This window comes from Phlebotomus papatasi, chromosome 1, assembly GCF_024763615.1.
Source record: "Phlebotomus papatasi isolate M1 chromosome 1, Ppap_2.1, whole genome shotgun sequence".
Lineage (NCBI taxonomy): Eukaryota > Metazoa > Arthropoda > Insecta > Diptera > Psychodidae > Phlebotomus > Phlebotomus papatasi.
The window spans coordinates 69,440,701-69,464,817 of record NC_077222.1 but is presented as its reverse complement, the minus strand read 5'-3'; the positions used below and the strand labels follow the sequence as shown (position 1 = coordinate 69,464,817).

Genomic DNA, 24,117 nt, shown 5'->3' with positions numbered 1-24,117 from the left:
TGAGCAATTTCGCCACAATGTTCACCATTCTTGCAGTTTTTTTTGCGGAAAATGAAGAAAAAAGGAGGCGAGCTGTCACATTTTTTGCGTGAGTGTGTGGAAGAAAAAAAAAGTGAAGAAAATTTTTTAGAAATTTTCTCCAATTTTGTGGCATTTCCCACCTCATTCAGCCCAAATTGATGCTGTGGGTAGTGTTAGGAGTCCAGAAGGCTTGTGCTGCGTGTGTGTAAATTGCAATTGCCATAGAGATTTGTGTGTAATTTTGTGGTGTGGAGTGAGTTGGTGAAATTCCTGCAATTTAGGTGAGTTTGTCAATTTGGGAGGGAATTTTTTGAGGCATTTCCACGGTGATATGCAAAAAATACAGTGACTATGGGCTTTAGGGGGGTTTCCGGGTGGCAAAGATGTGGATTTTGTGGATGGCAATGGGGATGAACAATGAGTTCAAGGAGAGAAAGATATGAGAGAAAAATGTCTGCAACTGTATGTGTTTACCACAAAAATAAATTGTCATCATATCCCAGTTTTCAGACGCAATTCCCCATCGCGATGGCCGTGAAGCACCTCGAGAAGCAGGTCCATCAGGAGAAGAAGGTGTACGACATCACGACAATCATTCAGATTCTAGAGGCATTCAATGCTCAGGTTCAGGCAGGAGCACCCATGCCCAATGGCAATGGCATTGTTGTCTTTTGTGAACACATTGTCCGGGAGTTGGGCCAAGTTCAGACACCTCGTGATTCTCTGCTGATTAAGACATTCAAAGAGGATGTGGCCAAGGTGTTTCAGTACTTGACGGAGATCTGCGAGAGCAACAATGACATTCAGGAGGATATTGTTACGGCATGCCTCAAAGTCCTCTATTCCCTCATTATTAGTCCTGTGGAACCATATGAGGCTGTTTCAGTGGTGCTGCAGTTCTTTGATAACTCTCAGATTCCCAGGGCAGTCAATTGGCTGCTCAATAACTACGAGCACTCCTCCGATGTGGCACTGACGCGGGGCTTCAAGGTGCTCTGCAAATGGCTATATATCATTGACCTCTCCACCAATCTCAATATCTGGATCATTGAGATCCTCAATGGGCTCCGCGAGAAGCAAAAATATGATTTGCTGATTGATCTGTCCCTGGAGGTGATTGAACCACTCTTTCAGCGCCTGGTGTTACCCGTGTATCTGCCAAAGGTGGCTCCTGTCGTACAGAGGATCCTAACATCCATCAGACATACGCCCGTTGTCTTTCACAAGATCATCCGAAATGTACCGCGACTGCTGGCAATACTCAAAAATGACAAATACATTCTGCGGAATCAGAGAATCATTCAGGATCTTGTGGATACTTTTGCTGCGCTCATCCTCACTTTTCCCGGTTATGATGATCTCTACAGGGATACGGTGAGTTGGATTTTTTCTCTTTTTCTAAATTTCAAGAGGACTGTATTCATTGAATTGCTTTTAAACTCCCCAAAACAAAATTTTTTACAAGATATAAAATCTATCTAAAAATTATGAAATTGTCGCTTGAGTCAACAAATGTCCTATTTACATTTTGTGTATTCTCATAAAAAAATTATATTGGATCTAGGATGATAGACTAAAGCTGGCTATACATTATGGCCTCTACACACTAGGGCAATTTATGTCCATATTGAAGTAAATTCCCTACGCTTGCGTTGGAAAAACTGTTCAATATGGACATAAATTTCTCTAGTGTGTAGAGGTCATTAGACATAATTTATTGAAATATTTCTTTTCAATGTCAAATATTGACAAGGAATGCTTCCACATTGCAAAGATTTATTGACATAAATAATTCAATATTAAAGAAAATTGTCCAGTGTGTAGGCAAATATTGAAATATTTCTTTCAATATGGAACATTTTATTCAATATTTTATTTCATTATTTTGAATGGTTACAAACTAGGCCAAATCATTTCAATAAAAATTTCAAAGTCACATTGAAATAAAATTTCAAAGAAATTCTAAATATCAAAATGATTTGATATTTCCTTCAATATTTTTTTAATGATCAGGAATCTTCGTCCTTCAGAACATCACAGAACTGCTGGATTTTCCTTGTTCATGAATGAAAACACATCCAAGATCAAAATCCAAGTCAAGACACATCTCTCATGCTTCCTCCAGAGAATCCCAGATTCTTGGAATTTGGTTATATATTTTGTTCAATCTCCTCAAGAACCCAACTTGGTCAGCACTAATCACCTGCTTCCTCCAGAAAATCTCAGAACTTCTGGGATTTTCTTGAATATTATGCCCAAAACACTTCAGATACATTCTGTGGTCAGAGGATTCCTGGCGCTTCCTTCAGGAAATCCCAGATCTTCTGGGATTTTTTTGAAAATTATGTGAAAAACCAGTCAGATACTTTCTGTGGTCAAAGGATTCCTTGCGCTGCCTTCAGAAAATCCCAGATCTTCTGGGATTTTTTTGAAAATTATGTGAAAAACCAGTCAGATACTTTCTGTGGTCAGAGGATTCCTGGATCTTCCTCCAGGAAATCCCAGATCTTCTGGGACTTTTTTTTGAAAATTATGTGAAAAACCAGTTAGATACTTTCTGTTGTCTGAGGATTCCTGGAGCTTCCTCTAGGAAATCCCACTTCATATAAGCATAATTTTATGATACAAATGGGAATCCTACAGAAGGAACGAAGGCTTGTGGTTGTAGCCACACGGTATGATACGAAGCATGATCCTGAAAGTCTGTGAGAATTCAAGTTATTAATTCAATTTGGCTTTTGTTTCCAATCTGAAGTGTTTTTTGACATAATATACAAGAAAATCCCAGAAGATATGGGATTTCTTGGAGGAAGCTCCAGGAATCCTCTGACCACAGAATGTATCTGAAGTGCTTTGGGCATAATGAACAAGAAAATACCAGAAGATCTGGGATTTCTGGAGGAAGCTCCAGAAATCCTCTGATCAACTTGTTTATTTTTGGATATTCTTGACAAAATACGGAAGAAATCCCAGAAGATATGTGAATCCCTGACTAGACTGTTGTTTTTAATATTGAAGTCAATTTGTTCAGTGTGTAGGCAATTATTGAAATATTGATTTCAATATTCGCTTCAATATTGAAGTTACTTTTCAATGTCACTTTGAAATGCTATTATTTCAATAATTTGTCTAATGTGTAGACAGCTTAAGGGATATTTTTCTATTCCGCTCAGCCAAAACACACTTTCGGCTGATATTATTCGGCTAAAACTTATGGGATCAGCTTAACAACTTCTAAAAAGAAAATTACAAAGAAATAATTAAAGCCACAGGACTGGGTGACTTTAGTAGATGAATAGACTTTCAGCTCATCTAAGCCACAAACCTTTAAATGGCTGGCAATCGATCAGCTCCATGGATTTAAATATTGCACCAAATCGATTTTTTAAATACTATTTTTTGTAAAATATAATCGTATTCTTTGTTCGCAAGCTGGTCAACTAACGCTTACGATTGTCCAATAATTGTGCTATGCTCAGATATTTTTACAATGGACAGCCTAAAGATAGTAAAATGCCTTGTTTTAGTACGTACAATATACCATCTGAGACATTTTTTTTTTAAATTTTGAACAGAGGTGAAATTAATTTCTCTAAGGGTCCCCCCGAGTTATGCACACTTTCAGGACCAAAGATAAAAAATACGCGAAATGGTTGTGCTCATGCTTACAGAAAATTTGTAGACGAGTTCTATCAAATATAATAAAAATGATAATATATTTTTGATTCATGTCCTGTGTACATAGATTTGTACATTAAGTTGCAGAAACGTGGTAATTGTATGCAAATTATTGTTGGCGCCAATTTTTCGAGCTTTGCTACTACTATCTGTAGCTTTAGGGGAAACTGGGGCACCACCAAACACTGCCATTTTTTTAATTGGATGTTCGGCTTCAGAGGACTTATAGAAGAGGAAAACTTATATAAGTTTATAGGCATTATAGGGATGCTTGTCCACTGAAAAAATTATCGAGATAGTTCAAGTAGTTTAGAAATAAAAATTAGTGTTTGGTGCTACCCCGTGTTTGGTGGTGCCTCAGCTTCCCCTATATTAGGGCCAGAAATTCATCTCAAATTTGCCGCCTCAAAAATATTTTCATACATTTAGACGTACTTATTCAAAATTAACTTGAGAAATCAGCTTCGCTTCCAGTGATAGACAAATTTGCATAATCTCATAGGGGGAAGTGGGGCATTTTGAAAGTGGGGCATCTTTGAAATTGGTAATTTTCATCTATTTTTAAGTAAAACTGACCCATTATCATAAGGTAATTTAACTTCTCAATCTGTTTGTGTAGCTAAATTATATCACGATAAGGCTCAACTTTATTTAAAAATAGATGAAAAATCCCACTTTCAAAGGTGCCCCACTTCCCCCTATATGCATAATCCTGATATACATGATCAAGGGACCCTCTGTATAAAAACAAACTAACAAAAATGTTGTCTGATAAACATCCGATCTGATTCCAAAGCGAAAAAAACAAAGAAATTAGGATAAAATTCAGAATCATTTTTATATCGAAATTTTGAGATTTCTTCATAATTTTAGATGGACAAAATAAAAAATAAAAAACACGCTGAAAACTTATTTCAGTGTAAGGTGTAAGAGCCAAATAAAATGGCTGATTCTCGAGAATATTAAACCAATATAATTCCGTAAAATTTTGTAAATGATAAAAAGCACGCCTCTGGCAAGTTGCCTGAAATTTGAAGCCACTTTCTCATACTTCCATTTAAATTTCTGTGGAATTTTTTTTTGCACTTGCGACCGTTACATTAAATAACAAAAAAAGTGAGAAGTTTTTCCGTATTATAAGATACCTTTTAGAGCACTGTGAGCTGAGTCCGAGATCACTTTAGGAATTGGCTTCAAATAGCTCCATATACAAAATTAACTTGCCACATGCTTGATAAAAAAGTAAATGAAATTTATCTAAAGGGTGTTTAAGGGCCTTGACAGACCTGAGGATTAACAGAGTGGACGGCTTAGCGTAATTATATTCGATATAATGGTTAGACTTCATTTCCATTATTTTCCACTAAGTCGTCTCTCGGCTTAAGTCGTAAGTGTGTCTAGGACATAATCGATGAACCTGAGCCCTTACTGCAAATTTTGATGCCCTAGACAGACTTACGGCTTAAATCGAGAGACGGATTAGTCAGAAATTGATGGAAATGTAATTTGATAGTTATTTTGATCATATATGTGCGCATATGGCCGTCTTTCAGCTTAAGTCTAGTACGTAAGTATGTCTGGAGCATAAGTCTATCCAGTACATTCCAGGCTAAATATTCTCAAGGATCAAAGTTCTATTTAAGCCTTATGGCCTCTACACATTGGGAGAAATTTTTGTCAAAAATTGTTTTTTTGAAGGAAATTCCCTGCAGCGTTGTAGACGGAAACGTCAAATTTCTGTTAAAAACGCAATTTTTGACGAAAATTGCTTCCAATGTGTAGACGCTTTTAAGGCCTCTACACATTGGGAGCAGTTTTCGTCAAAAATTGTATTTTTGAAGAAAATTGTCTGCACGACTGTAGATAGAAACGTCAAAATTCTGTCAAAAGAGCAATTTTTGACGAAAATTGCTCCCAATGTGTATAGGCCTTTAGCCTTGTACTTCTTCGTACTCTTTCTTTTCAAAACTCAAATTTCGGTTCGATTCCAAACTGCAGCAGCCTATACAGTTCCTCTGCTGTATAGAATAGAGTCCCCAAAGTTGTATTACAATGAATTATTCTTTGTGCAGGAAACTGCTCTTGCCGCTTTCTCAACCTCTCCCAATTTCCGTATGGTTCTCGATGTTCCTGCCTGGCATGCTGAAATCACCCGGAGTGGCATTAATGCTCGAGTGGGTCTGGTAAATCTGGGCAATACCTGCTACATGAATAGTGTACTCCAGGCTCTGGTGATGACTAAGCAATTCAGTCGGGAGATTCTCATGTCAGACAGCAAGACGCCTCTTTTGCTGAAGATTCAGCAACTTTTGGCTCTAATGCTGCATTCAACACGTCCTGAATTGACTCCTCGGGCTGTTCTGCATGCCACACGGCCACCGGGTTTTCTGCCTGGCTATCAGCAGGATAGTTCGGAGTTTTTGGGGCATCTGCTGGAGACGCTGCATGAGCAGGAGCGTCAGAGTAGTGTGAAGGCGCTGAAGGGGGAAGGAGATGAGGATGTTGCGATGAGTGAAGCAGCTGCTGCTGCTGTTGCAGTTTGTCCACAGAAATCTAACAATCACACTTCGCTGATACAGAAGACATTTGGGGGAAAGTTGGGGATAACGTATGAGTGTATGAATTGTGGGGAGAAGAGCACAAATAGTGATACATTTCGGGATATTTCACTGTCATTTCCGGATGAGAAGACCGAATTGACGCAGAATTATTCGGTGCAGGATTTGTTGGATTACTATTGTTCGTCAGAGAAGTTGGACGGTGCCAATCAGTACTTCTGTGAGAAGTGTAAGAGACTGTGTGATGGTGTTAGGTCCATTGATATCACCAAGGCACCGCACAATCTCATACTGACACTCAAGCATTTTAAGTATGATCAGAAGTATCATGTAAGGGCGAAATTGATGCATAAAGTTTTTCATGATGAAAGTGTGGCACTCAAGGTGTTCACCGATGATGGTTACCAACAGCCGGCAGTGGTTAAATATATTCTGTATGCTGCTGTTGTGCATTCAGGTGTCAGCATGGATTCTGGTCATTACTATACCTATGCAGCTGATCAGAGTTGTTGGTACAAGTTCAATGATAGTTTCGTGAATAAGTGCTCTGTGGAGGATTTGCATAATTTGGCACCACCAAATACACCCTATATCCTGTTCTATCGCATGGAAAATCCACCGGATGGACTGACGGATGTGTCGGATGGTGGAGCTTCGAATGTCGTGACGGGAGATGCTTTGCCGGGACTTGAGGAACTTCCTACGCATCTAAAGGAATTTATCATCAAAGACAATGTTTCCTACTATGATGAGGTAAAATTGGAGGCACAAAAGAGGAAATCCAACATGAATGTGTCCATTGTGTTCTCACCGAAAAATCAGCGAGATTCTGATGATGAACCACCACCCAATAATTGTGGCGGAAATGCCATCAACAGCTACAATCGTTTCATCATTTAAACAAAAACAACAAAAAAACACATAATTTCCTTTAACCCTCCATCGCCATCCTGAGAGGAGACCTTTCTTTTTTTTTTGATAAAATTTCAAATCTCCAGGTGGAACCATTCAAGTGGAATTCAAGTGCAGAAGTGATGAGTGAAAGAGTGATAGTGCTTGTAGGGAAAAAAGGACAATTTTGATAAGAAAAACAAACAAACAAAAAAAAACTTCAATATGAGTGTCTCTATCGCGGACCATGTTCTGTGCACGCTGAGTGTTATTCCCTGATGATGCTAAAAAAAAAAAACAAAATAATGATGGATTTTATGTGAATATTCTTGCAATTCAGCATAGAGAACTTTTTCAGTTGAAACAAAAAAGAAAAGAACAATGAAGGAAAAAAAACTTCTCTCATTAAATTATTAAATTTTAATAATATATTAGAATTTCAGTGTATTATTTGTAATATTATAAAACACAGAATAAAGTTCAAGAGTTGCAATAAAATTTCACAATCGCTATTTTCTGCAAAGTTAAACCACGCACAGACTGAAGGTTTAAACCTCAAGACCACTGTTTTTTTTTTGATCTGAACACCTGCAATGTACACACGGCTAAAGTAGCAGAGTCACAAGCAGAAATCGGTAAGCCAAGACACATTACCAATGGGTGAAAAATATTGAAATTAATTCTTAATTTTCAGCCCTTTAACTGTGTTATCACACTTCCACATTAAAATTTTAATATGATTCACATTAATTGTCGCTGGTGAGAGTCCAAATGTGTAATTTGTGTGTTTGAATCATTTTATATTCAAAATTTGATCTATTTGTTGATAAAAAGGTAGACTTGGCCCGCAAAATTTGATATAAATTGATTTATAGCATTAATGCGAAAAATTAATGTGATTTTCTCTTTAATTTTTTAATGTGAAAAATATTTATGCTTTAGGTAAATTTATATTTATTTTTGCAGGCCAAGTCCACTTCTTTATCAATAAATAGAAAAACCCCAAATATTAAGTGACTCAAAGACACAAATAACATATTTGGACGTTCACAAGCGACAATTATAATGTGAATCTCATTAAAATTTTAATGTGCAAGTGTGATAACGCCGTAAGAAAGGCCTTGTAGACGGAAAGCTTTTTAGCCCTTTAAGGACGAGAGGGTCAAAAATCAGTGGTCAGAAAAAATCACATTTTCTGACTTTTTAAAGCAAAACATAACTTTAGACGACCGTAGAAAAAATTTCCGTTTTGGGGCACCGGTAACCCAATCGTCCTTAAATGGTTAAACAAAGCTCCTTGATTTTTTTTAAATTAACAAATGGTTTCCGTTTGAAATGTTAAGGACATTTTCTTTAAAAAAGATTTTTTTTTACAAGAATAGCTCCCAGTGTATGGAGGCCTTTAGAATAAAAATTGTAAAGAAAGATTAATTAAAAACATTAAAAAATTCTTCGTTTTATAATCCAATTATTAATCAAAAACTTCTCATATTATTTTTTTATTGTATAAAATTACTTTTTAAATGAAACAAATCAAGATTCCAATCAAATAACTTCAATTTGAATAAGAGAGTGGGCTTGCTTCATTCAAGTTTGATACCAAACAAATTTGAAAAATGTCAACAATTTTTTTTCAAATTTATCTGCTGTTCGAATAAATAAGTATCCTGTAGGGGAATTCTGTAATTTTCGTAGCATTATCACGCGTAAGTTCGAAACCTGACAATGCCAATCGAGCTTTTTTTTGTCATATCATATGAGTTCGAAAATGCAATTCATTGATTTTTTAATGAAATCCCTTTACTTGATGATTTTATGAAAATACAGTACGTCTTGGTTGATTTGTTTAACAAAATTCATTGTCCTTTGAATTGTCAGGAATCTTAAATATGTGGCTTCTGACAATGTCACGTGTGCTGAAATGGCAATGTCAAGGCTACAGAATCGCATTTTCGAAAAGCTCTCCTAAGATTCGAACCCAGTTTGTCATATGGCATTGCCAGAGCGTTACAGAATACCCCTCCTGATCTTTATAAAAACCGATTTAACCACAGAGTCTACTATAACTAGGTAGATACGATACCAATTTATCTCGTACAACATACCATTCCACTTTAAGCCGAGTTACTCGACTCCCTGTCAAATCGAAAATTTCGAGCGTTCACATTCAGTGTTTCTCTAAGGGGAAAGACATTCGAAAATCGATTTCGAAAGCCAAAGAAAAGAAATCACACTCAATCGGCTTTTTTCAATCGGGCGCAAAATTTTGTTGACAATTTTCACGTTTGATTTTAAAGCAATTTTTTTCAAATTCGCTGTAGTTCCTCTTGTTTTATCGTGATTCTTTATATTTGATCGATTTCTGTGGAATTTACAATGATTTTGATGCCCAAATCTCTCGATAATTTGGATAACATTTTGCCCCATATGCCCGATTGAGAGAGAGTCTACTGTATATGCTAAATATGCTGACTGAATATGTTTGTCAAATTAACTGTCTTGACAAAATAACTAAATCCTTTGATAGTCCTTTCTGTGAAGAATAGAATTCCGAGAATTTTTGAAATAAAAATTCCAAAAATCTGTTTCAGTTTTTCGATCAGCAACGACATTTTCTGTAATCTTTTAGCCGAGACCCTTTCTGGGGAATCAATTATCGGCTGTGTTCACATATTTTCAATAAACCGACAGTTATACCATAGACAAACTTACGACTTAAGCCGAGAGACAGCTTAACGTAATTATAATCAAAATAATGATTAGACTAAATTCCTATCAGTTTCCTACTAATTAAGCCGTGTCTCGTTTTAGGCTGAGAGACGGATTAGTCTCAAAGTGATGGAAATGTAATTTGATCAATATTTTGATTACAATTACGTTAAGCCGTCTCTCGGCTTAAGTCGTAACAGTCGTAAATGTGTTTAGGCTAGGGCATAAGCAACGAAAAAGTTGTCTGGTTGTACATATTCAGTTGTCACTGAGCCCTTGATGCAACTAAAATGTTATCTTATTCCAGTATTATGAAAATTTGTCATAGCATTTGCCTTCAGGACCTATTAAAATCAGACGAGATTAAGATTTGTCAATTAATCAGTTATATTTCTTTCAGAACCGCTGCACCTCGGACGAACCGAGAAGTAAAAATGTATTTTCCTTATAGCTAGCTTTCGAATCTGGTCTTGTCGATCTTCGAATTTTGTAAACTCCGGCTGTGATTAAACAAAAATTATAACCCATGTCAAGTAAACCATTTTGAAATGTTAGTTTTTTTTTATAAATTTAAAGTTTATCCAATATCTGAACCATTATCATTATCCAAATGGTATTAAATTATTTATTATAATAAAATTTACATTGATTGGTAGAAGCTTAGAAAGCTTCCAAGTCCAAATCAGAGACAGAGACCGAGCGTGGTAAATGTATTATCCTTAATCATTTTATTTTTGCCAATATTTCTTGTTTCTTTTTTTATCAATGTTTTTTTATTTATTTTTTTCTAATTCTTTGCAAATGAACACCCTGAAACTTTTAGTTTGGGCTAAAACACACACCGCTAGAGCTATCTCTTCAGCTCTTGTGCATGATTTTTATTCTCTTTGATTTTTTGCTGCATTCTGAATTATTTAATTTTTTGGAAAGAAAATTGTTAGAATTTAAGGAATAAGTTTACTAATATTTGGAAATGAAATGGATTTTAGATGTGGCTATTTACTTATAGCCCTTAGGTATGTGTCCTGGCTTACCAAATTTTTGATAATGTTTTTGAGCCGTTTTCGCCCTTATTACTTACCTTTTCCAATTTTGAAAGTCCCACGATTGAATTGTAATTTTGAGAAAAGATATAAATCTGTTGGAGGTTTAACCCTGCAGCTTGCAATTAAGTCACATGAATTCTTTAGCTTTATGTTTCTTCCGAGAAAACAATTGTTATGCAGAAAAGCTATTGCGTGGGGTGATTTACGATCGTAAGGCCTGAAGACGACTCTGCATCTCCTTGAGTTCTTCTTCATCTTCTTCCTCTTCCTCCTCAGCCACTGCAGCGGGAACTTCCTCTTTAGCCACATTCGCCGTGGGCGGAAGAGGAGCTTCTCCCAATTTGCCCTCAGTCAGCTCCCATAATACTTTGTCCACTTCACCCTGAGCCTCCTCCTCCATCTCCTCAGTGTCCTCCAGTGACTCAAAGGTTTCTTCCATCATCTCTTCGATGATACCTGCCTTCATCATCTCCCTGGACATATCACGCATTGCTCCAGCCACTTCGGGTAGCCTCACTAGGCTCTGCATGGCTGCCATGACTTCCGTGGACTTTTGCAGTGATCCTGCCACACGCAGAGTCGCCAACTGATTTTTCATTTGCAGCTGGACGGAATTTAGGTGAGCTTTGCTGGTGTAGATCCTCGTGATAGCTTTCCGGGCACGAATGATCTCTTTAGCGAGAATTGTACATGTGTCCCTGTCATTCTTTTTTGCAGCCTCCTTCAAGGCTCTCTTAACTTTCTCTTCCTCACGCTGAATTCCACGAATTTGTCTGTCCAGTTGATGACCTTCCTTCCTCAACTTGGCGCTCCATTCATTCACCTGCAAACAAAGGCATTTTTCGCAAAACATCTACAAGACCGTGTTACTAAATACACATCTAACCTGCTCCTTGGGATCCCTCTGGGTTGATTTCCCGAACAAGCCCATTTTGGTTGCCAATTAACACAATTTCAGAGCGCAATTCGCTATTATCTGACTCATCGACCCCAAATGTTTTGACACTTTCGAGGTCGCCCCCACATAAACACAAAAACTGCTAGAATTTGAAAGTGAGGTTAGGTTTTCGACTGAGCAAATCGCAGTTGCATCATCAAATGCGTCCTAAATTTAAGTGAAACAACGAAATAAATCAAGTGGAAATGCTGAAAAATAGTGCAAGGCTGTCATTTTTGTGCCTAGCTGCACAGAGAATCGTCCTGCGAGGAGAGACTCAGCGACAAATGCTGAAAATCATTGGGCCCGCGTGGATGGCTCAAGTGAGAGGGAAGAAGGATGAGTCTTCGTCGAATCTTTCGGCTCTATTCAAGCCAGTTCCAGTCAAATCCAATCCTGATGATATCAATATTGGTGCAGAGCTAACAGGAACTCTGGACAAAGCAGAATTACTAAAGGTGCTCAATAAATTTAGCCAGAAAAGAGAGATCAAGATGCTTTGCATGGAGAATGGCCTCGATAGTGAGTCTTCCGGGCGATACATCCAAATAGTTAACATACTGATTTGGGATATTTTTTAGTTTACCTGCAGCAACAGGCTTTTGCCAGTTTCCGAAGGTACTGCATGGAAGCAGAGAATCTCCCTGCAGATCTCCATATTACCGTTAGTGATATCCTTCAGGGAGCTGGTCATGTTGATGATATTTTTCCCTACTTCCTGCGCCATGCCAAGCAAATCTTCCCCCATCTCGATTGCATGGATGATCTCAAGAAGATCTCAGATCTTAGAACACCAGCGAATTGGTATCCCAATGCAAGAGCAATAAATAGAAAGATTATTTTTCATTCTGGACCCACAAATTCCGGAAAGACCTATCATGCCATGGAGAGGTTCCTTACAGCCAAATCTGGAGTTTACTGTGGTCCACTGAAGCTTCTGGCCACGGAAGTGTTTCACAAGAGCAATGAGAGGGTAAGATGCTAATAGGTATCCTGTAAGAATATTTTTAGATTTTTTTTTCTTCTTCAGGGAACGAGTTGTGATTTAATAACTGGAGAGGAGAGAAAATTTGCCAGAGGCGATGGATCTCCATCGGCACATGTTTCCTGCACCGTAGAAATGACTTCAGTAACAAATCCCTGTAAGTCCTATTTTTATTAAATTATTCAGTAATTGATTTAAGAAGACGTCACAGCACAGTAATTTTCACTGAAATATTAGGGGAGACCGGGGCAGATTGGCCACGGATAGAATTAGGTAGTGGCATCTTATAATTTATTTTAGATGGAATATTGAGGAAACCATTATTTATTTTCAGTAAATACCTCCTTTCCTAGTCATTGGAATATTTATCAGCCTTATAAAGTGTATAAGGCTGACCTATCCTTGTCAATTAAAATAATTGACAATAAATGAAAATAATTTATTAATAATATAAAAAAGCGTTTAAAGGAAAGGTAAATTTTTAACAATCATATATTTTCAAATGCAATAAAAATTTAGAAAATGAATCAACTTTTCGTAAGGAGCAATTCGAAATGGATTACAGTACACTCTCGCTAATTCGGCTCTTTTAAGATCGGGCTACTTTTTAATTCGCATTATTAAGAGATTTTCATGAAATTTATAACAGCAATGAGCATGTAAACTCAATATGAGTATGCATGAACAAAAAATCGTTGCATTTCAAACAATTTGCTGCCCGAATTTCTCTCAATTCGGTTGACATTTCGGTCCCAAATGCCCGAATTTGAGAATTGGGCATTTGGGGCAAAATGTCATCCGGATTATCGATAGATTTAGGCGTCAAAGCCTTTGTAAATTCCATAAAAAGCGCTCAGTTATAAAGAATCATGATAAAATAGGAATAACTACAGAGAATTTGAGCGAATTAGCTTCATAATTAAACGTGAAAATTATCAACAAAATTTGTCGCCCGATTGAAAAAGAGCCGATTGAGTGAGAGAGAGTCTACTGTATTCTCGTTACGTTTCTAAAAAAGCGTCCGCGTTTCTTGAATGAATTTTCACGTTTTTAAAAATATATTAGCTTATTTCGTGAATTAGATTTTGCTTTCAAAAACGCTTCCGTATTTCTTGAAAGCATATCACCGTTTCTAGGAACGCTTCGTTGTAGCTTGAGGTCTTTCTGGTAACTTTACTATTCTATTTTTGGGCGTTGACAAACCTCAGGATTAGGTAAGAGATGGCTTAGCGTAATTTTATTTAAGAATAGGATTAAACTACTTTTCTAGCATTTTTCATTAAGCCGTGTTTCGGTTTAACCCTTTAAGGACCAGAGGGTCAAAAATTGGGGGTCAGAAAAAATCACTTTTTTGACTTCTTAGAGCGAATTATAACTTTAGAAGGCCGTAGGAAAAATCGTTCTTAAAGGATTAAGTCGTAAATCTGCCAAGAACCTTTCGCCTAGCTCTGCTCAGTTCCTTAGTTACTTATTGTTATCGTGATTGGAGAACTTTTGATGTTTTATTAACTATTTCTATTTTATAAAGATAACTTTATTCTCTGTCTAACAAAAAAGGGGAGGTGTTTCGGGTTAATGAAAATTGTGTAGCTCAGAGGCAAAATGGCACATATCCTATGCTTTAGCCATAGGATATGTGCCATTTTGCCTCTGAGCTCCACAATTGTGTGTTGTACGAGATATTTGGCATTGTCCATGGTTAAATTTCATATTATAACTAGACAATTGCCAAATTGAATAGACAGTAAATAATATAGGGGAAAGCGCGCTACCTTCGAACGACTCAAGCTTCGGACAATTAAATTTTTCTCTGTGCTATAATATCAATAATATCAATATAATAATCTTATCTGAAATTTCAGAGTGAAAAAAAAATCTAAAATCAGAAAAAACGTTTGTCAGTTATAGGCCTAATGGGATAACTATACCAAATTTCATCATGCATGCAATGAGCAAATTTTTAAATTTGAAGATTTTTTTTAATACAAATTGAATTTTTATTTTGCTTCTTTTTAAGGTGTGTTGCTTGGATGCTTGTATATAGTTTATCGACTTTGTTTTCTTTAAAATCATTCTTAATACAATTTGAAATGAATAAAAATATAGACATAGCTTTGAGTAATATTTCGGCCACCTTGATTCTTATAGTTACTTTATCTTCCGGAACTTGTTTAAAGACTTTTTCACATTATCTCGTTCGTCTAAGCGCATTTTCTTGTTTTGGTTTTGCATTGTACAATCTCTAAAAGTATACAAAAAATAAAAATTCATTTGAGAAATAGAAGCCGATATTGCAAGCTGGCCGAAATTTGCCATACTTACCCCATCAGTCAAATAATTTTATATTCAAATAATAATATAGGTAAAATAATGGCATAGGATAAAATTTGAAAAGGCGGACGCTTAAAAAAGCTCAATCTCATTTTGATTAGTGTGTCAATGTTGAAAAAGTCCGATGAGTTCGACTTTCAGTGCGTCCGAGTTTCATCACTGTCTGACTTTAAGAATATTCTATTTGACTTTTTAATTCGAATTCCTGCAGTTTTTATGGTGAGTTCGGTTGTAGTAATTCGGCGGCAATCGCAATCAATATTTTATCGTATGAAATAATTGTGTTATTCGGAACAAGAAAAGGACTATTTTAACCCTTCAAGGACGATTGGAACACCGGTGTCCCATAAAGAAAATAATTTTTCCTGACTACCTAAAGTTATTTTTTTCTTATTCTGTACATAATTGTAAAGTAGAAGGTTGATGAAATCTAGAATATTTTTTGCAAGTCTTTTCTAGCTATTTGCTATGTAGTAAATATTTAAGCTCAAAAATGGCGAATTTTTCTATTTCTCAAATTCATAATTGAGTTTATTTATTTTTTATACTTCCAATTTCATTTTTAAGCAAAACCCTTTTGGCAATATAAACTACAATACTCATACGTAATATTTTTCATTAAAGCGAAAAATATTATTCATTGATATTGTCAGAAAAATTACTTAAATTTTTGGGCTATTTTTGTTCCTATCGTTCATAGAAGCACAAAATACATCGAATCAGACTCTGTTGGACTTTCCAAGGTTAGATGTAAGACTTATCATTGATTATGTTTCTCAGTTTAATTTTTATTGTTGATTTTCAGTCCGTAAAAAGTGTCTCGTCGTTAAAGGGTTAATAAGGAAATGCATATAAGATAGGCACTTTTTTCTCTGTGAACGGGTCAAATTTACTGATCTAACCCGTTTTTTCTTTCAAAAATTACAAAAGCAAAATCTTTTGTTGGTTAAACTACCCCAATCTCCCCTATATTTATTCCTCTAAGTCTAAATATTTGAAATAAAATTACAGGGTAATAACCGTTCAATATTTAAATTATATTTATTAACTAAAGACCCTTTAATTTTAACATATTTATCTTACAAATAACTTTCTCTAAACTCTTTTACTATATTTAATAGTTATTCAATTTTTTCTTATCAGACCCTTTGCATTTTGCCAATTTGCAATCCTATTGGAATGCCTTTATGCGATTTCTTGTTTCTTCACTTAGATGAAGTTGCTGTTATCGATGAGATTCAGCTTCTTAGAGATCCTCAAAGAGGTTGGGCATGGACTCGAGCATTTCTGGGGCTCATAGCCGAAGAGATTCATGTCTGTGGGGAGGCTGGATGTGCTGAATTGCTGCAGAAAATTTGTGCTACAACAGGAGAAAGTCTCGAGATTCGTCACTACAAACGTCTGACGGAGTTGTCTGTGGAAGATCGTGCTCTAGGAACGCTGGAAAATGTCCTGCCGGGGGATTGTATTGTTTGCTTCAGCAAAAATGACATTTACGCAGTGTCACGAGAGATTGAGGCACGCGGAAAGGAAGTTGCAGTGATTTATGGTGGATTGCCTCCGGGAACAAAGTTGGCTCAAGCAGCCAAGTTTAATGACATCAATAACAGCTGTAAAGTCATGGTAGCTACAGATGCCATTGGGATGGGATTGAATTTGAGTATCCGACGGATTATTTTCTATTCCTTGATAAAGCCAACGATGAATGAGAAGGGTGAGAAGGAGATGGATACGATATCTGTCTCTGCAGCTCTGCAGATTGCTGGACGTGCTGGACGATATGGGACACAGTGGGAAGAGGGTTTTGTCACTACATTCAAGGCTGAGGATTTGTCGACATTGAAGAACCTCCTGAGATCAATACCAGATCCACTGACTCAAGCTGGACTCCATCCAACTGCTGATCAGATTGAATTGTACGCCTATCATCTGCCCAATTCCACCCTCAGCAATCTCATGGACATCTTTGTGTCTCTATCAACTGTCGATGATTCCCTGTACTTTATGTGCAACACGGAAGATTTCAAATTCCTTGCTGAAATGATTCAGCATGTGCCACTTCCGCTCAGAGGACGCTATGTCTTCTGCTGTGCTCCTATTAACAAACGTATGCCCTTTGTATGTTCCATGTTCCTCAAATTTGCCCGGCAGTACAGTCGGAATGAACCGATGACCTTCGACTGGCTCATGAGTCACTGTGGCTGGCCATTTGTCCTGCCCAGAACCATTCTGGATCTTGTGCATCTTGAAGCTGTTTTCGATGTCATGGATCTGTATCTTTGGTTCAGCTATCGCTTCATGGACTTATTCCCGGACGCTCGAGCTGTGAGGGATGCTCAGAAGGAACTCGATGATATCATCCAACAGGGTGTCTTCCAAATTACAAAATTGCTGAAAAACAGCGAAACAGCAACGTCCAACAATACTCCCGATGAGGATTCCTTCGAGATTAACCAGAAGAGACATCACTATCTCAGGGCACCTCGATCAGGGAACGCAATAAGGGGTCGATTGACGGAGAGATTGCTGGCCCAAGGACTTCTGACACCGGCAATGTTGCAGGAGTTGAAAAGGGAATGGAATGAGGGCCCAAGTAGATCCACAGATTCAGATGATGATGATCCAAAGCCAAAATCACGTTTCCGCAAAAGGAAGAACAAGTGAAGGATGAGAGCCGGATTAGGATAATGAGAAGAATAAAAGAAAGAAAACAGTGTCATTAAGGTAAAAATTTTATTTTTCTTCTTTTTTATTGCAGGGCTGTTTATAAAATTTGCAAATCAATTTACTTTGAGAGCTTCAATTTTTCAAAATATCTCTATATTTTAGTTAAAGGCCTCTACACATTGGGAGCAATTTTCGTCAAAAATTGCTTTTTTGGCAGAAATTTGACGTTTCCGTCTACAATACTACAGGGAATTTCCTTCAAAAAAGCAATTTTTGAAGAAAATTGCTCCCAATGTGTAGACGCCATAAGTCAACTTGAGATAGAGGGAAGTGGGGCACCTTTGAAAGTGGGGCACCTTTGAAATTGGGATTTTTCACCTATTTTTAAATAAAGTTGAGCCTTATCGTAATATAATTTAGATGCACAAACAAATTGAGAAGCTAAATTACATTACGATATGGCTCAGTTCCACTTAAAAATAGGTGAAAAATCCCGATTTCAAAGTTGCCCCACTTTCAAAAGTGCCCCACTTCCCCCTACTGCAACTCTTAAATTTATCGTTAATTTTTTTTTTGAAAACGCTCAGCAATTTTTAGATATAATGGAAAAAAATAAATCAGCCCTTTTTTCTCTTTTTAATTCATTGCGAATTTTAAACTTTATTGACATTATCAGAACATTTAGATCGTGCATCTAACTCAATAACAGACAAAAAATGAATGAGCAATATTTAATTAAAAATTGTCAGTAAAAACGCGCTTAAAAAAATTAAATCGATCAATAAAAATAATCAATTTGGTAAGTAAAAAAATATCAGTTACGTCTTAAAAAGGGGTGGCAAAGTTTACCGGTTCTCAATCGATTTAAAACGATTTGTAAATCACTCGAAAGATCACACAAAATAATTTTAAGAGTAATAAAATTGATTTTCAGACAAAAATAACTTATCGGTTCATTACCGGATCACAACCGACTTGAACGGATTTATAAATAACTCAAAACATTGCCTAAAATGACTCAGGAGTAATATAATTCAATTTCGAATAAAAATTAGTTATCGGTTATGAACCGGTTCATTACCGGTTCACAGTCGATTGGAACCAGTTCAGTTTTGTCGGAAATTCCAAGACCTTTCCAACGAGCCTAAACATGATCCCATTTACTTGATAAATGCGCTCTCTAGTGTCTTTTTAACCTTTGACCTTGAAAAACCATTATTAGTTAGGGGAGACTGGGGCAAAAAGTCACAAAACGAATATTTTATTTTTTTACAAGCTACCCGAGCACCTCCAAAATTTCTAATTAGAACAGTTTTATAAGAAATTTACCGCTCTACAACTCTGTGAAAGTCATTTTCTTCTATTTTGTAAGGAAATATATTTATCGAGCTGTTTTCTAAAAGTGCTGGGGCAAATAGTATCAGGCATAAGATACTATCACAGTTTGATTCGCTTTATTACGGGATTCCGTAAATTTAAGTAAAATACCGAGATTACATATTTTCATAGGAAATTTATTCTTCTATAATCTATACCTTTGTAAAACACCGTTTTCTCTATCTGAGCGAGAAAAGCGCATTTTAAGCTATTTTAGAAAAAAAACACACAAAAGACTGCAAATCGTTTGAACAATGCAAACAACAAGCGGCGATACATAGCATTAACGTTTCTTTTTACTGTGGAACATCAGAAATTGTTTCGGTTTTTGTTACTTTTTACCCCAAGTGGTCGTTTTTAATAAAATGATTACTGGAGAAAAGAATCTTTGTAAAATTCTAAAATAAATAGCGAATTCGTATTCAAAGAATATCCAGATAATTTGGGAAATATTCACCAGTGCATCAAATTTAAAATAAGTAGCTAATAATTGATATCTTCTGCACGGAAATTATTTCAAAAATAGGGCTAGAAATTTCGATATATATTTTTTTTTATTTTCTAAATTCCTTGTTCAAATTCTAACAAACTTACGACATTGAAGAAGACCTATGGAAAAAAATTTAAGTCGCTATCTTATTTATTTTGGAAGATATTGAATTTTAAAATTTTCGATTTGTGACTTTTTGCCCCAGACTCCCCTAATGATTCAATAGTATTATAAATCTGTTCTTTTCTTAATTTTTTGAAATTTATTTTTTTACTTTTTACCAATCCATTTTTATTTATTTTTATTGCTTCTTATTCGTACGACGCCAATATGAATTTAATGCATAATGAAAAACTTTAAATAATTTGCTCTAAAATCCGAAACAGTACAATCTATTTATTTTTTTAAAATATTCATTCATAGGTTAATTTCGCATAAAAACCCTATTTTCACCTCGATGCATTTATACGACTGAACTAAATATTTTATTATTTTAATAATTATAATTTAAAATTTTTACGGTTGATTAAATATTCACAGTTTTATAGAGCAGTGGAAAATCACGATACAGGTAAGTTACATGATAAAGAGTGAGGGTTATATAGCAAATAATCATTAGAACAAAAAAGGGACAGATAATCCTAACCGGCTTATGTAGGTGAGATTCTTAACGTGAGCTAACTCGGAGTGCATGCAAATTCGATTTAGAGCTGAAGTTGGGAGACGCCATTCAGTTATCTTGAATAAAATTCGTGAAATTATACAAATTTTGTATTTAAACCAAAATATCAAGGATTTGGATGAACTGACAGAAAAGTGTTATATGGGTGAAATGTAGACCAGAATGTTCTCTATAATTTTCCCGTAGAACTTGAACTCATCGATTACTCAGAAGCCAAGATAAGCGAGGTTTTTTGTTTCTTAACTCGTTTTTTCATCCAGAGTGCCCCAAGTAGTCATTTGTTGAACTTCAACTATATCAAAGAATTGTTGTATTCTGTGGGACTTTCCATTTAAAACCCTATTTTAAGTGTCTTGGTGGAGTAGAGGCAGTCAAATTGGCATCTGAGTGATTTCAAAGCGTTATTATTGGAAAAATCAATTTTTTCACACTTAAACGGCAAAATCGGAGTGATAGCGTAGTCTGACCGGAAAATGATGTATGGACGAAATGTAGAGACAAATGTCCTCTACAATTATGTCGAAGTAATCATCAAAATCGGTTCAGCGACAGTCGAGATAATTGAGGTTATGTGATATTGAAATTCGTTTTTTGACTGTGGCGCCCCTGGTGTTGGTCCCACGAAGTTCAAATGTTCTAGAAAGTTGTAGTATTTGGTGAGATCTTTCGTTTAAGCCCTCATTCATCAAAATCGGTCACATAGAACCGGAGATATGATTTTTTAAATTTTGTGAACTTTGACCCCTTATATCTCCGGTTCTATTGAAACCACAGCGCACATACGCACCATTTTGGAAACGTCCTAGACTGGACTACAACATACTAAAATTTCATTAACTTGCACAATGCCGTTTTTGAGAAAAGTGACTTTGAATTTCGATGAATTTTGACGCTATCACAGCGCCACCTGTAGTGACCTTTTGAACTTCCATCTGAAAGTGCTCATCGAGACGAAACCAAAAAGGTAAAATTTAGGTCGCTATGTTAATTAGAACCGGAGATAGAGGCCGGTCAATGTTCGAACTTTGACCCCTTATAGCTCGGGTCAGGGGTTATGGATCGACTTAAGGTTTTTTTTGTTTGATAGGTATAATCAACGGCTACAACATACTAAAATTTCAGCCCGATTGCATAAGGAATTTTTGAGTTATTTAACTTTTAAGATTTAAAAATTTTCTTTTTAATAATAGCGCCCCTAGCGGTGGTTTTATGAACTTGCGATATTAGAAGAGGAAGTGGCATTTCACGAGAGCTTTCCAAAAAGCCCTCATTTTTTAAATTCTGACAATTAGAACCGGAGTTATGGCCATTTTAAGAAAATTTTTTTGGACCCTTATAGCTCGGGTCAGGGGGGTCGGGGGACCTTAAGTTTGGTATTGATGGTAAGCTCTAAGGCCCAGCTATAACATACTAAAATTTGAGCCCGCTCGATGCCATAGGGGCGGAGCTATTGAGAAAACAAAAAAAGGGGGGTCTTCAAAATGGCGGAAGGAGGGGTGGGGGGTGGGGGGTCAATGCACCATGTTGCAATTTTCATACGATATTTAACCTTTGCCGAAAACCGCAAGTCGATATCTTTTTTAGTTTAGGAGCTATTAAGCTCCAAAGAGCGGCCAGCCGGCCGGCCGGCCGGGAACGTAACTTAGCCCCCCATATATTCGTGATCAGGAAGTGGCGAAACACATTTTGGCCAAGTTTGAGCGCGATCGGAGGACATGAAATTTTGTTAGGATTATAGTAGGTGAGATTGTTAAGAATCTCACCTAATATATATAAAAATTACGTCAAATGAATAATAGATCAAAATCTTGTTTTTTTTTTCAATTTAGGATTTTGACTTGTTTCTCGGTTAAATGATAGAATTTTTCGAATTAGGGAATTTGTAAGTTTTTGAACCATGAAAAAATCAAATTAATCAAAAAAATCCAAGAAAAAAATGTTGGATAATCTAAAATTTTTTAAAGATGCAACATTACAAAATAAAGGGACAGATAATCCTAACCGGCTTATGTAGGTGAGATTCTTAACGTGAGCTAACTCGGAGTGCATGCAAATTCGATTTAGAGCTGAAGTTGGGAGACGCCATTCAGTCATCTTGAATCAAATTCGTGAAATTATACAAATTTTGTATTTAAACCAAAATATCAAGGATTTGGATGAACTGACAGAAAAGTGTTATATGGGTGAAATGTAGACCAGAATGTTCTCTATAATTTTCCCATAGAACATGATCTCATCGATTACTCAGAAGCCAAGATAATCGAGGTTTTTTGTTTCTTAACTCGTTTTTTCATCCAGAGTGCCCCAAGTAGTCATTTGTTGAACTTCAACTATATCAAAGAATTGTTGTATTCTGTGGGATTTTCCATTTAAAACCCTATTTTAAGTGTCTTGGTGGAGTAGAGGCAGTCAAATTGGCATCTGAGTGATTTCAAAGCGTTATTATTGGAAAAATCAATTTTTTCACACTTAAACGGCAAAATCGGAGTGATAGCGTAGTCTGAGCGGAAAATGATGTATGGACGAAATGTAGAGACAAATGTCCTCTACAATTATGTCGAAGTAATCATCAAAATCGGTTCAGCGACAGTCGAGATAATTGAGGTTATGTGATATTGAAATTGATTTTTCGACTGTGGCGCCCCTGGTGTTGGTCCCACGAAGTTCAAATATTCTAGAAAGTTGTAGCATTTGGTGAGATCTTTCGTTTAAGCCCTCATTCATCAAAATCGGTCACATAGAACCGGAGATATGATTTTTTGAATTTCGTGAACTTTGACCCCTCATATCTCCGGTTCTATTGAAACCACAGCGCACATACGCACCATTTTGGAAACGTCCTAGACTGGACTACAACATACTAAAATTTGATTAACTTGCACAATGCCGTTTTTGAGAAAAATGTCTTTGAATTTCGATGAATTTTGACGTTATCACAGCGCCACCTGTGGTGATTTTTTGAACTTCCATCTGAAAGTGCTCATCGAGACGAAACCAAAAAGGTAAAATTTATGTCGATATGTTAATTAGAACCGGAGATAGAGGCCGGTCAATGTTCGAACTTTGACCCCTTATAGCTCGGGTCAGGGGTTATGGATCGACTTAAGGTTTTTTTTGTTTGATAGGTATAATCAACGGCTACAACATACTAAAATTTCAGCCCGATCGCATAAGGAATTTTTGAGTTATTTAACTTTTAAGATTTAAAAATTTTCTTTTTAAAAAAAGCGCCCCTAGCGGTGGTTTTATGAACTTGCGATGTTAGAAGAGGAAGTGGCATTTCACGAGAGCTTTCCAAAAAGTCCTCATTTTTTAAATTCTGACAATTAGAACCGGAGTTATGGCCATTTTAAGAAATTTTTTTTGGACCCTTATAGCTCGGGTCAGGGGGGTCGGGGGACCTTAAGTTTGGTATTGATGGAAAGCTCTAAGGCCCAGCTATAACATACTAAAATTTGAGCCCGATCGATGCCATAGGGGCGGAGCTATTGAGAAAACAAAAAAAGTGGGGTCTTCAAAATGGCGGAAGGAGGGGTGGGGGGTGGGGGGTCAATGCACCAAGTTGCAATTTTCATGCGATATATAACCTTTGCCGAAAACCGCAAGTCGATATCTTTTTTAGTTTAGGAGCTATTAAGCTCCAAAGAGCGGCCGGACGGCCGGCCGGCCGGCCGGCCGGCCGGGAACGTAACTTAGCCCCCCATATATTCGTGATCAGGAAGTGGCGAAACACATTTTGGCCAAG

The 24,117-nt window shown here is 36.5% G+C and overlaps 3 protein-coding genes across 5 annotated transcripts; 2 read left to right on the top strand and 1 right to left on the bottom strand.

The window, feature by feature from the left end:
• The first annotated feature begins 1 nt into the window (after position 1).
• On the top strand, positions 2–7,646 carry LOC129798857 (ubiquitin carboxyl-terminal hydrolase 38). Of its 2 annotated transcripts, none has more exons than XM_055842292.1 (3): positions 2–302; positions 525–1,395; positions 5,772–7,646. In XM_055842292.1, the coding sequence occupies exons 2-3, from the start codon at positions 550–552 to the stop codon at positions 7,155–7,157; spliced, it is 2,232 nt and encodes a 743-aa protein (XP_055698267.1). In that variant the 5' UTR covers positions 2–302; positions 525–549; the 3' UTR covers positions 7,158–7,646. The 2 variants fall into 2 exon arrangements, with proteins under 2 accessions (XP_055698267.1, XP_055698277.1); XM_055842302.1 differs by having other exon boundaries at positions 62–302; positions 532–1,395.
• LOC129799140 (charged multivesicular body protein 3) lies at positions 7,549–11,854 on the bottom strand. Of its 2 annotated transcripts, XR_008751493.1 has the most exons (3): positions 11,790–11,854; positions 10,939–11,726; positions 7,549–7,736 (listed from the first exon to the last, which is right to left on the bottom strand). XR_008751493.1 is itself a non-coding variant. In XM_055842811.1 (2 exons), the coding sequence occupies exons 1-2, from the start codon at positions 11,832–11,834 to the stop codon at positions 11,106–11,108; spliced, it is 666 nt and encodes a 221-aa protein (XP_055698786.1). In that variant the 5' UTR covers positions 11,835–11,854; the 3' UTR covers positions 10,584–11,105. The 2 variants fall into 2 exon arrangements, 1 of the variants encoding a protein (XP_055698786.1); XM_055842811.1 differs by lacking the exon at positions 7,549–7,736 and having other exon boundaries at positions 10,584–11,726.
• A 66-nt stretch (positions 11,855–11,920) lies between these two features.
• LOC129798839 (ATP-dependent RNA helicase SUV3 homolog, mitochondrial) lies at positions 11,921–17,887 on the top strand. The gene is made up of 4 exons (XM_055842237.1): positions 11,921–12,362; positions 12,422–12,813; positions 12,871–12,982; positions 16,370–17,887. The coding sequence occupies exons 1-4, from the start codon at positions 12,047–12,049 to the stop codon at positions 17,818–17,820; spliced, it is 2,271 nt and encodes a 756-aa protein (XP_055698212.1). The 5' UTR covers positions 11,921–12,046; the 3' UTR covers positions 17,821–17,887.
• The last annotated feature ends 6,230 nt before the right edge of the window (positions 17,888–24,117 follow it).

Coding starts and splice junctions, on each gene's coding strand:
- LOC129798857 (XM_055842292.1), top strand. CDS start 550: ATGGCCGTGAAGCACCTCGAGAAGCAGGTCCATCAGGAGAAGAAGGTG. Junction 1,396..5,771: donor ATGATCTCTACAGGGATACG/GTGAGTTGGATT, acceptor TTCTTTGTGCAG/GAAACTGCTCTTGCCGCTTT.
- LOC129799140 (XM_055842811.1), bottom strand. CDS start 11,834: ATGGGCTTGTTCGGGAAATCAACCCAGAGGGATCCCAAGGAGCAG. Junction 11,727..11,789: donor AGAGGGATCCCAAGGAGCAG/GTTAGATGTGTA, acceptor CTTTGTTTGCAG/GTGAATGAATGGAGCGCCAA.
- LOC129798839 (XM_055842237.1), top strand. CDS start 12,047: ATGCTGAAAAATAGTGCAAGGCTGTCATTTTTGTGCCTAGCTGCACAG. Junction 12,363..12,421: donor CATGGAGAATGGCCTCGATA/GTGAGTCTTCCG, acceptor GATATTTTTTAG/TTTACCTGCAGCAACAGGCT. Junction 12,983..16,369: donor GACTTCAGTAACAAATCCCT/GTAAGTCCTATT, acceptor TTCTTCACTTAG/ATGAAGTTGCTGTTATCGAT.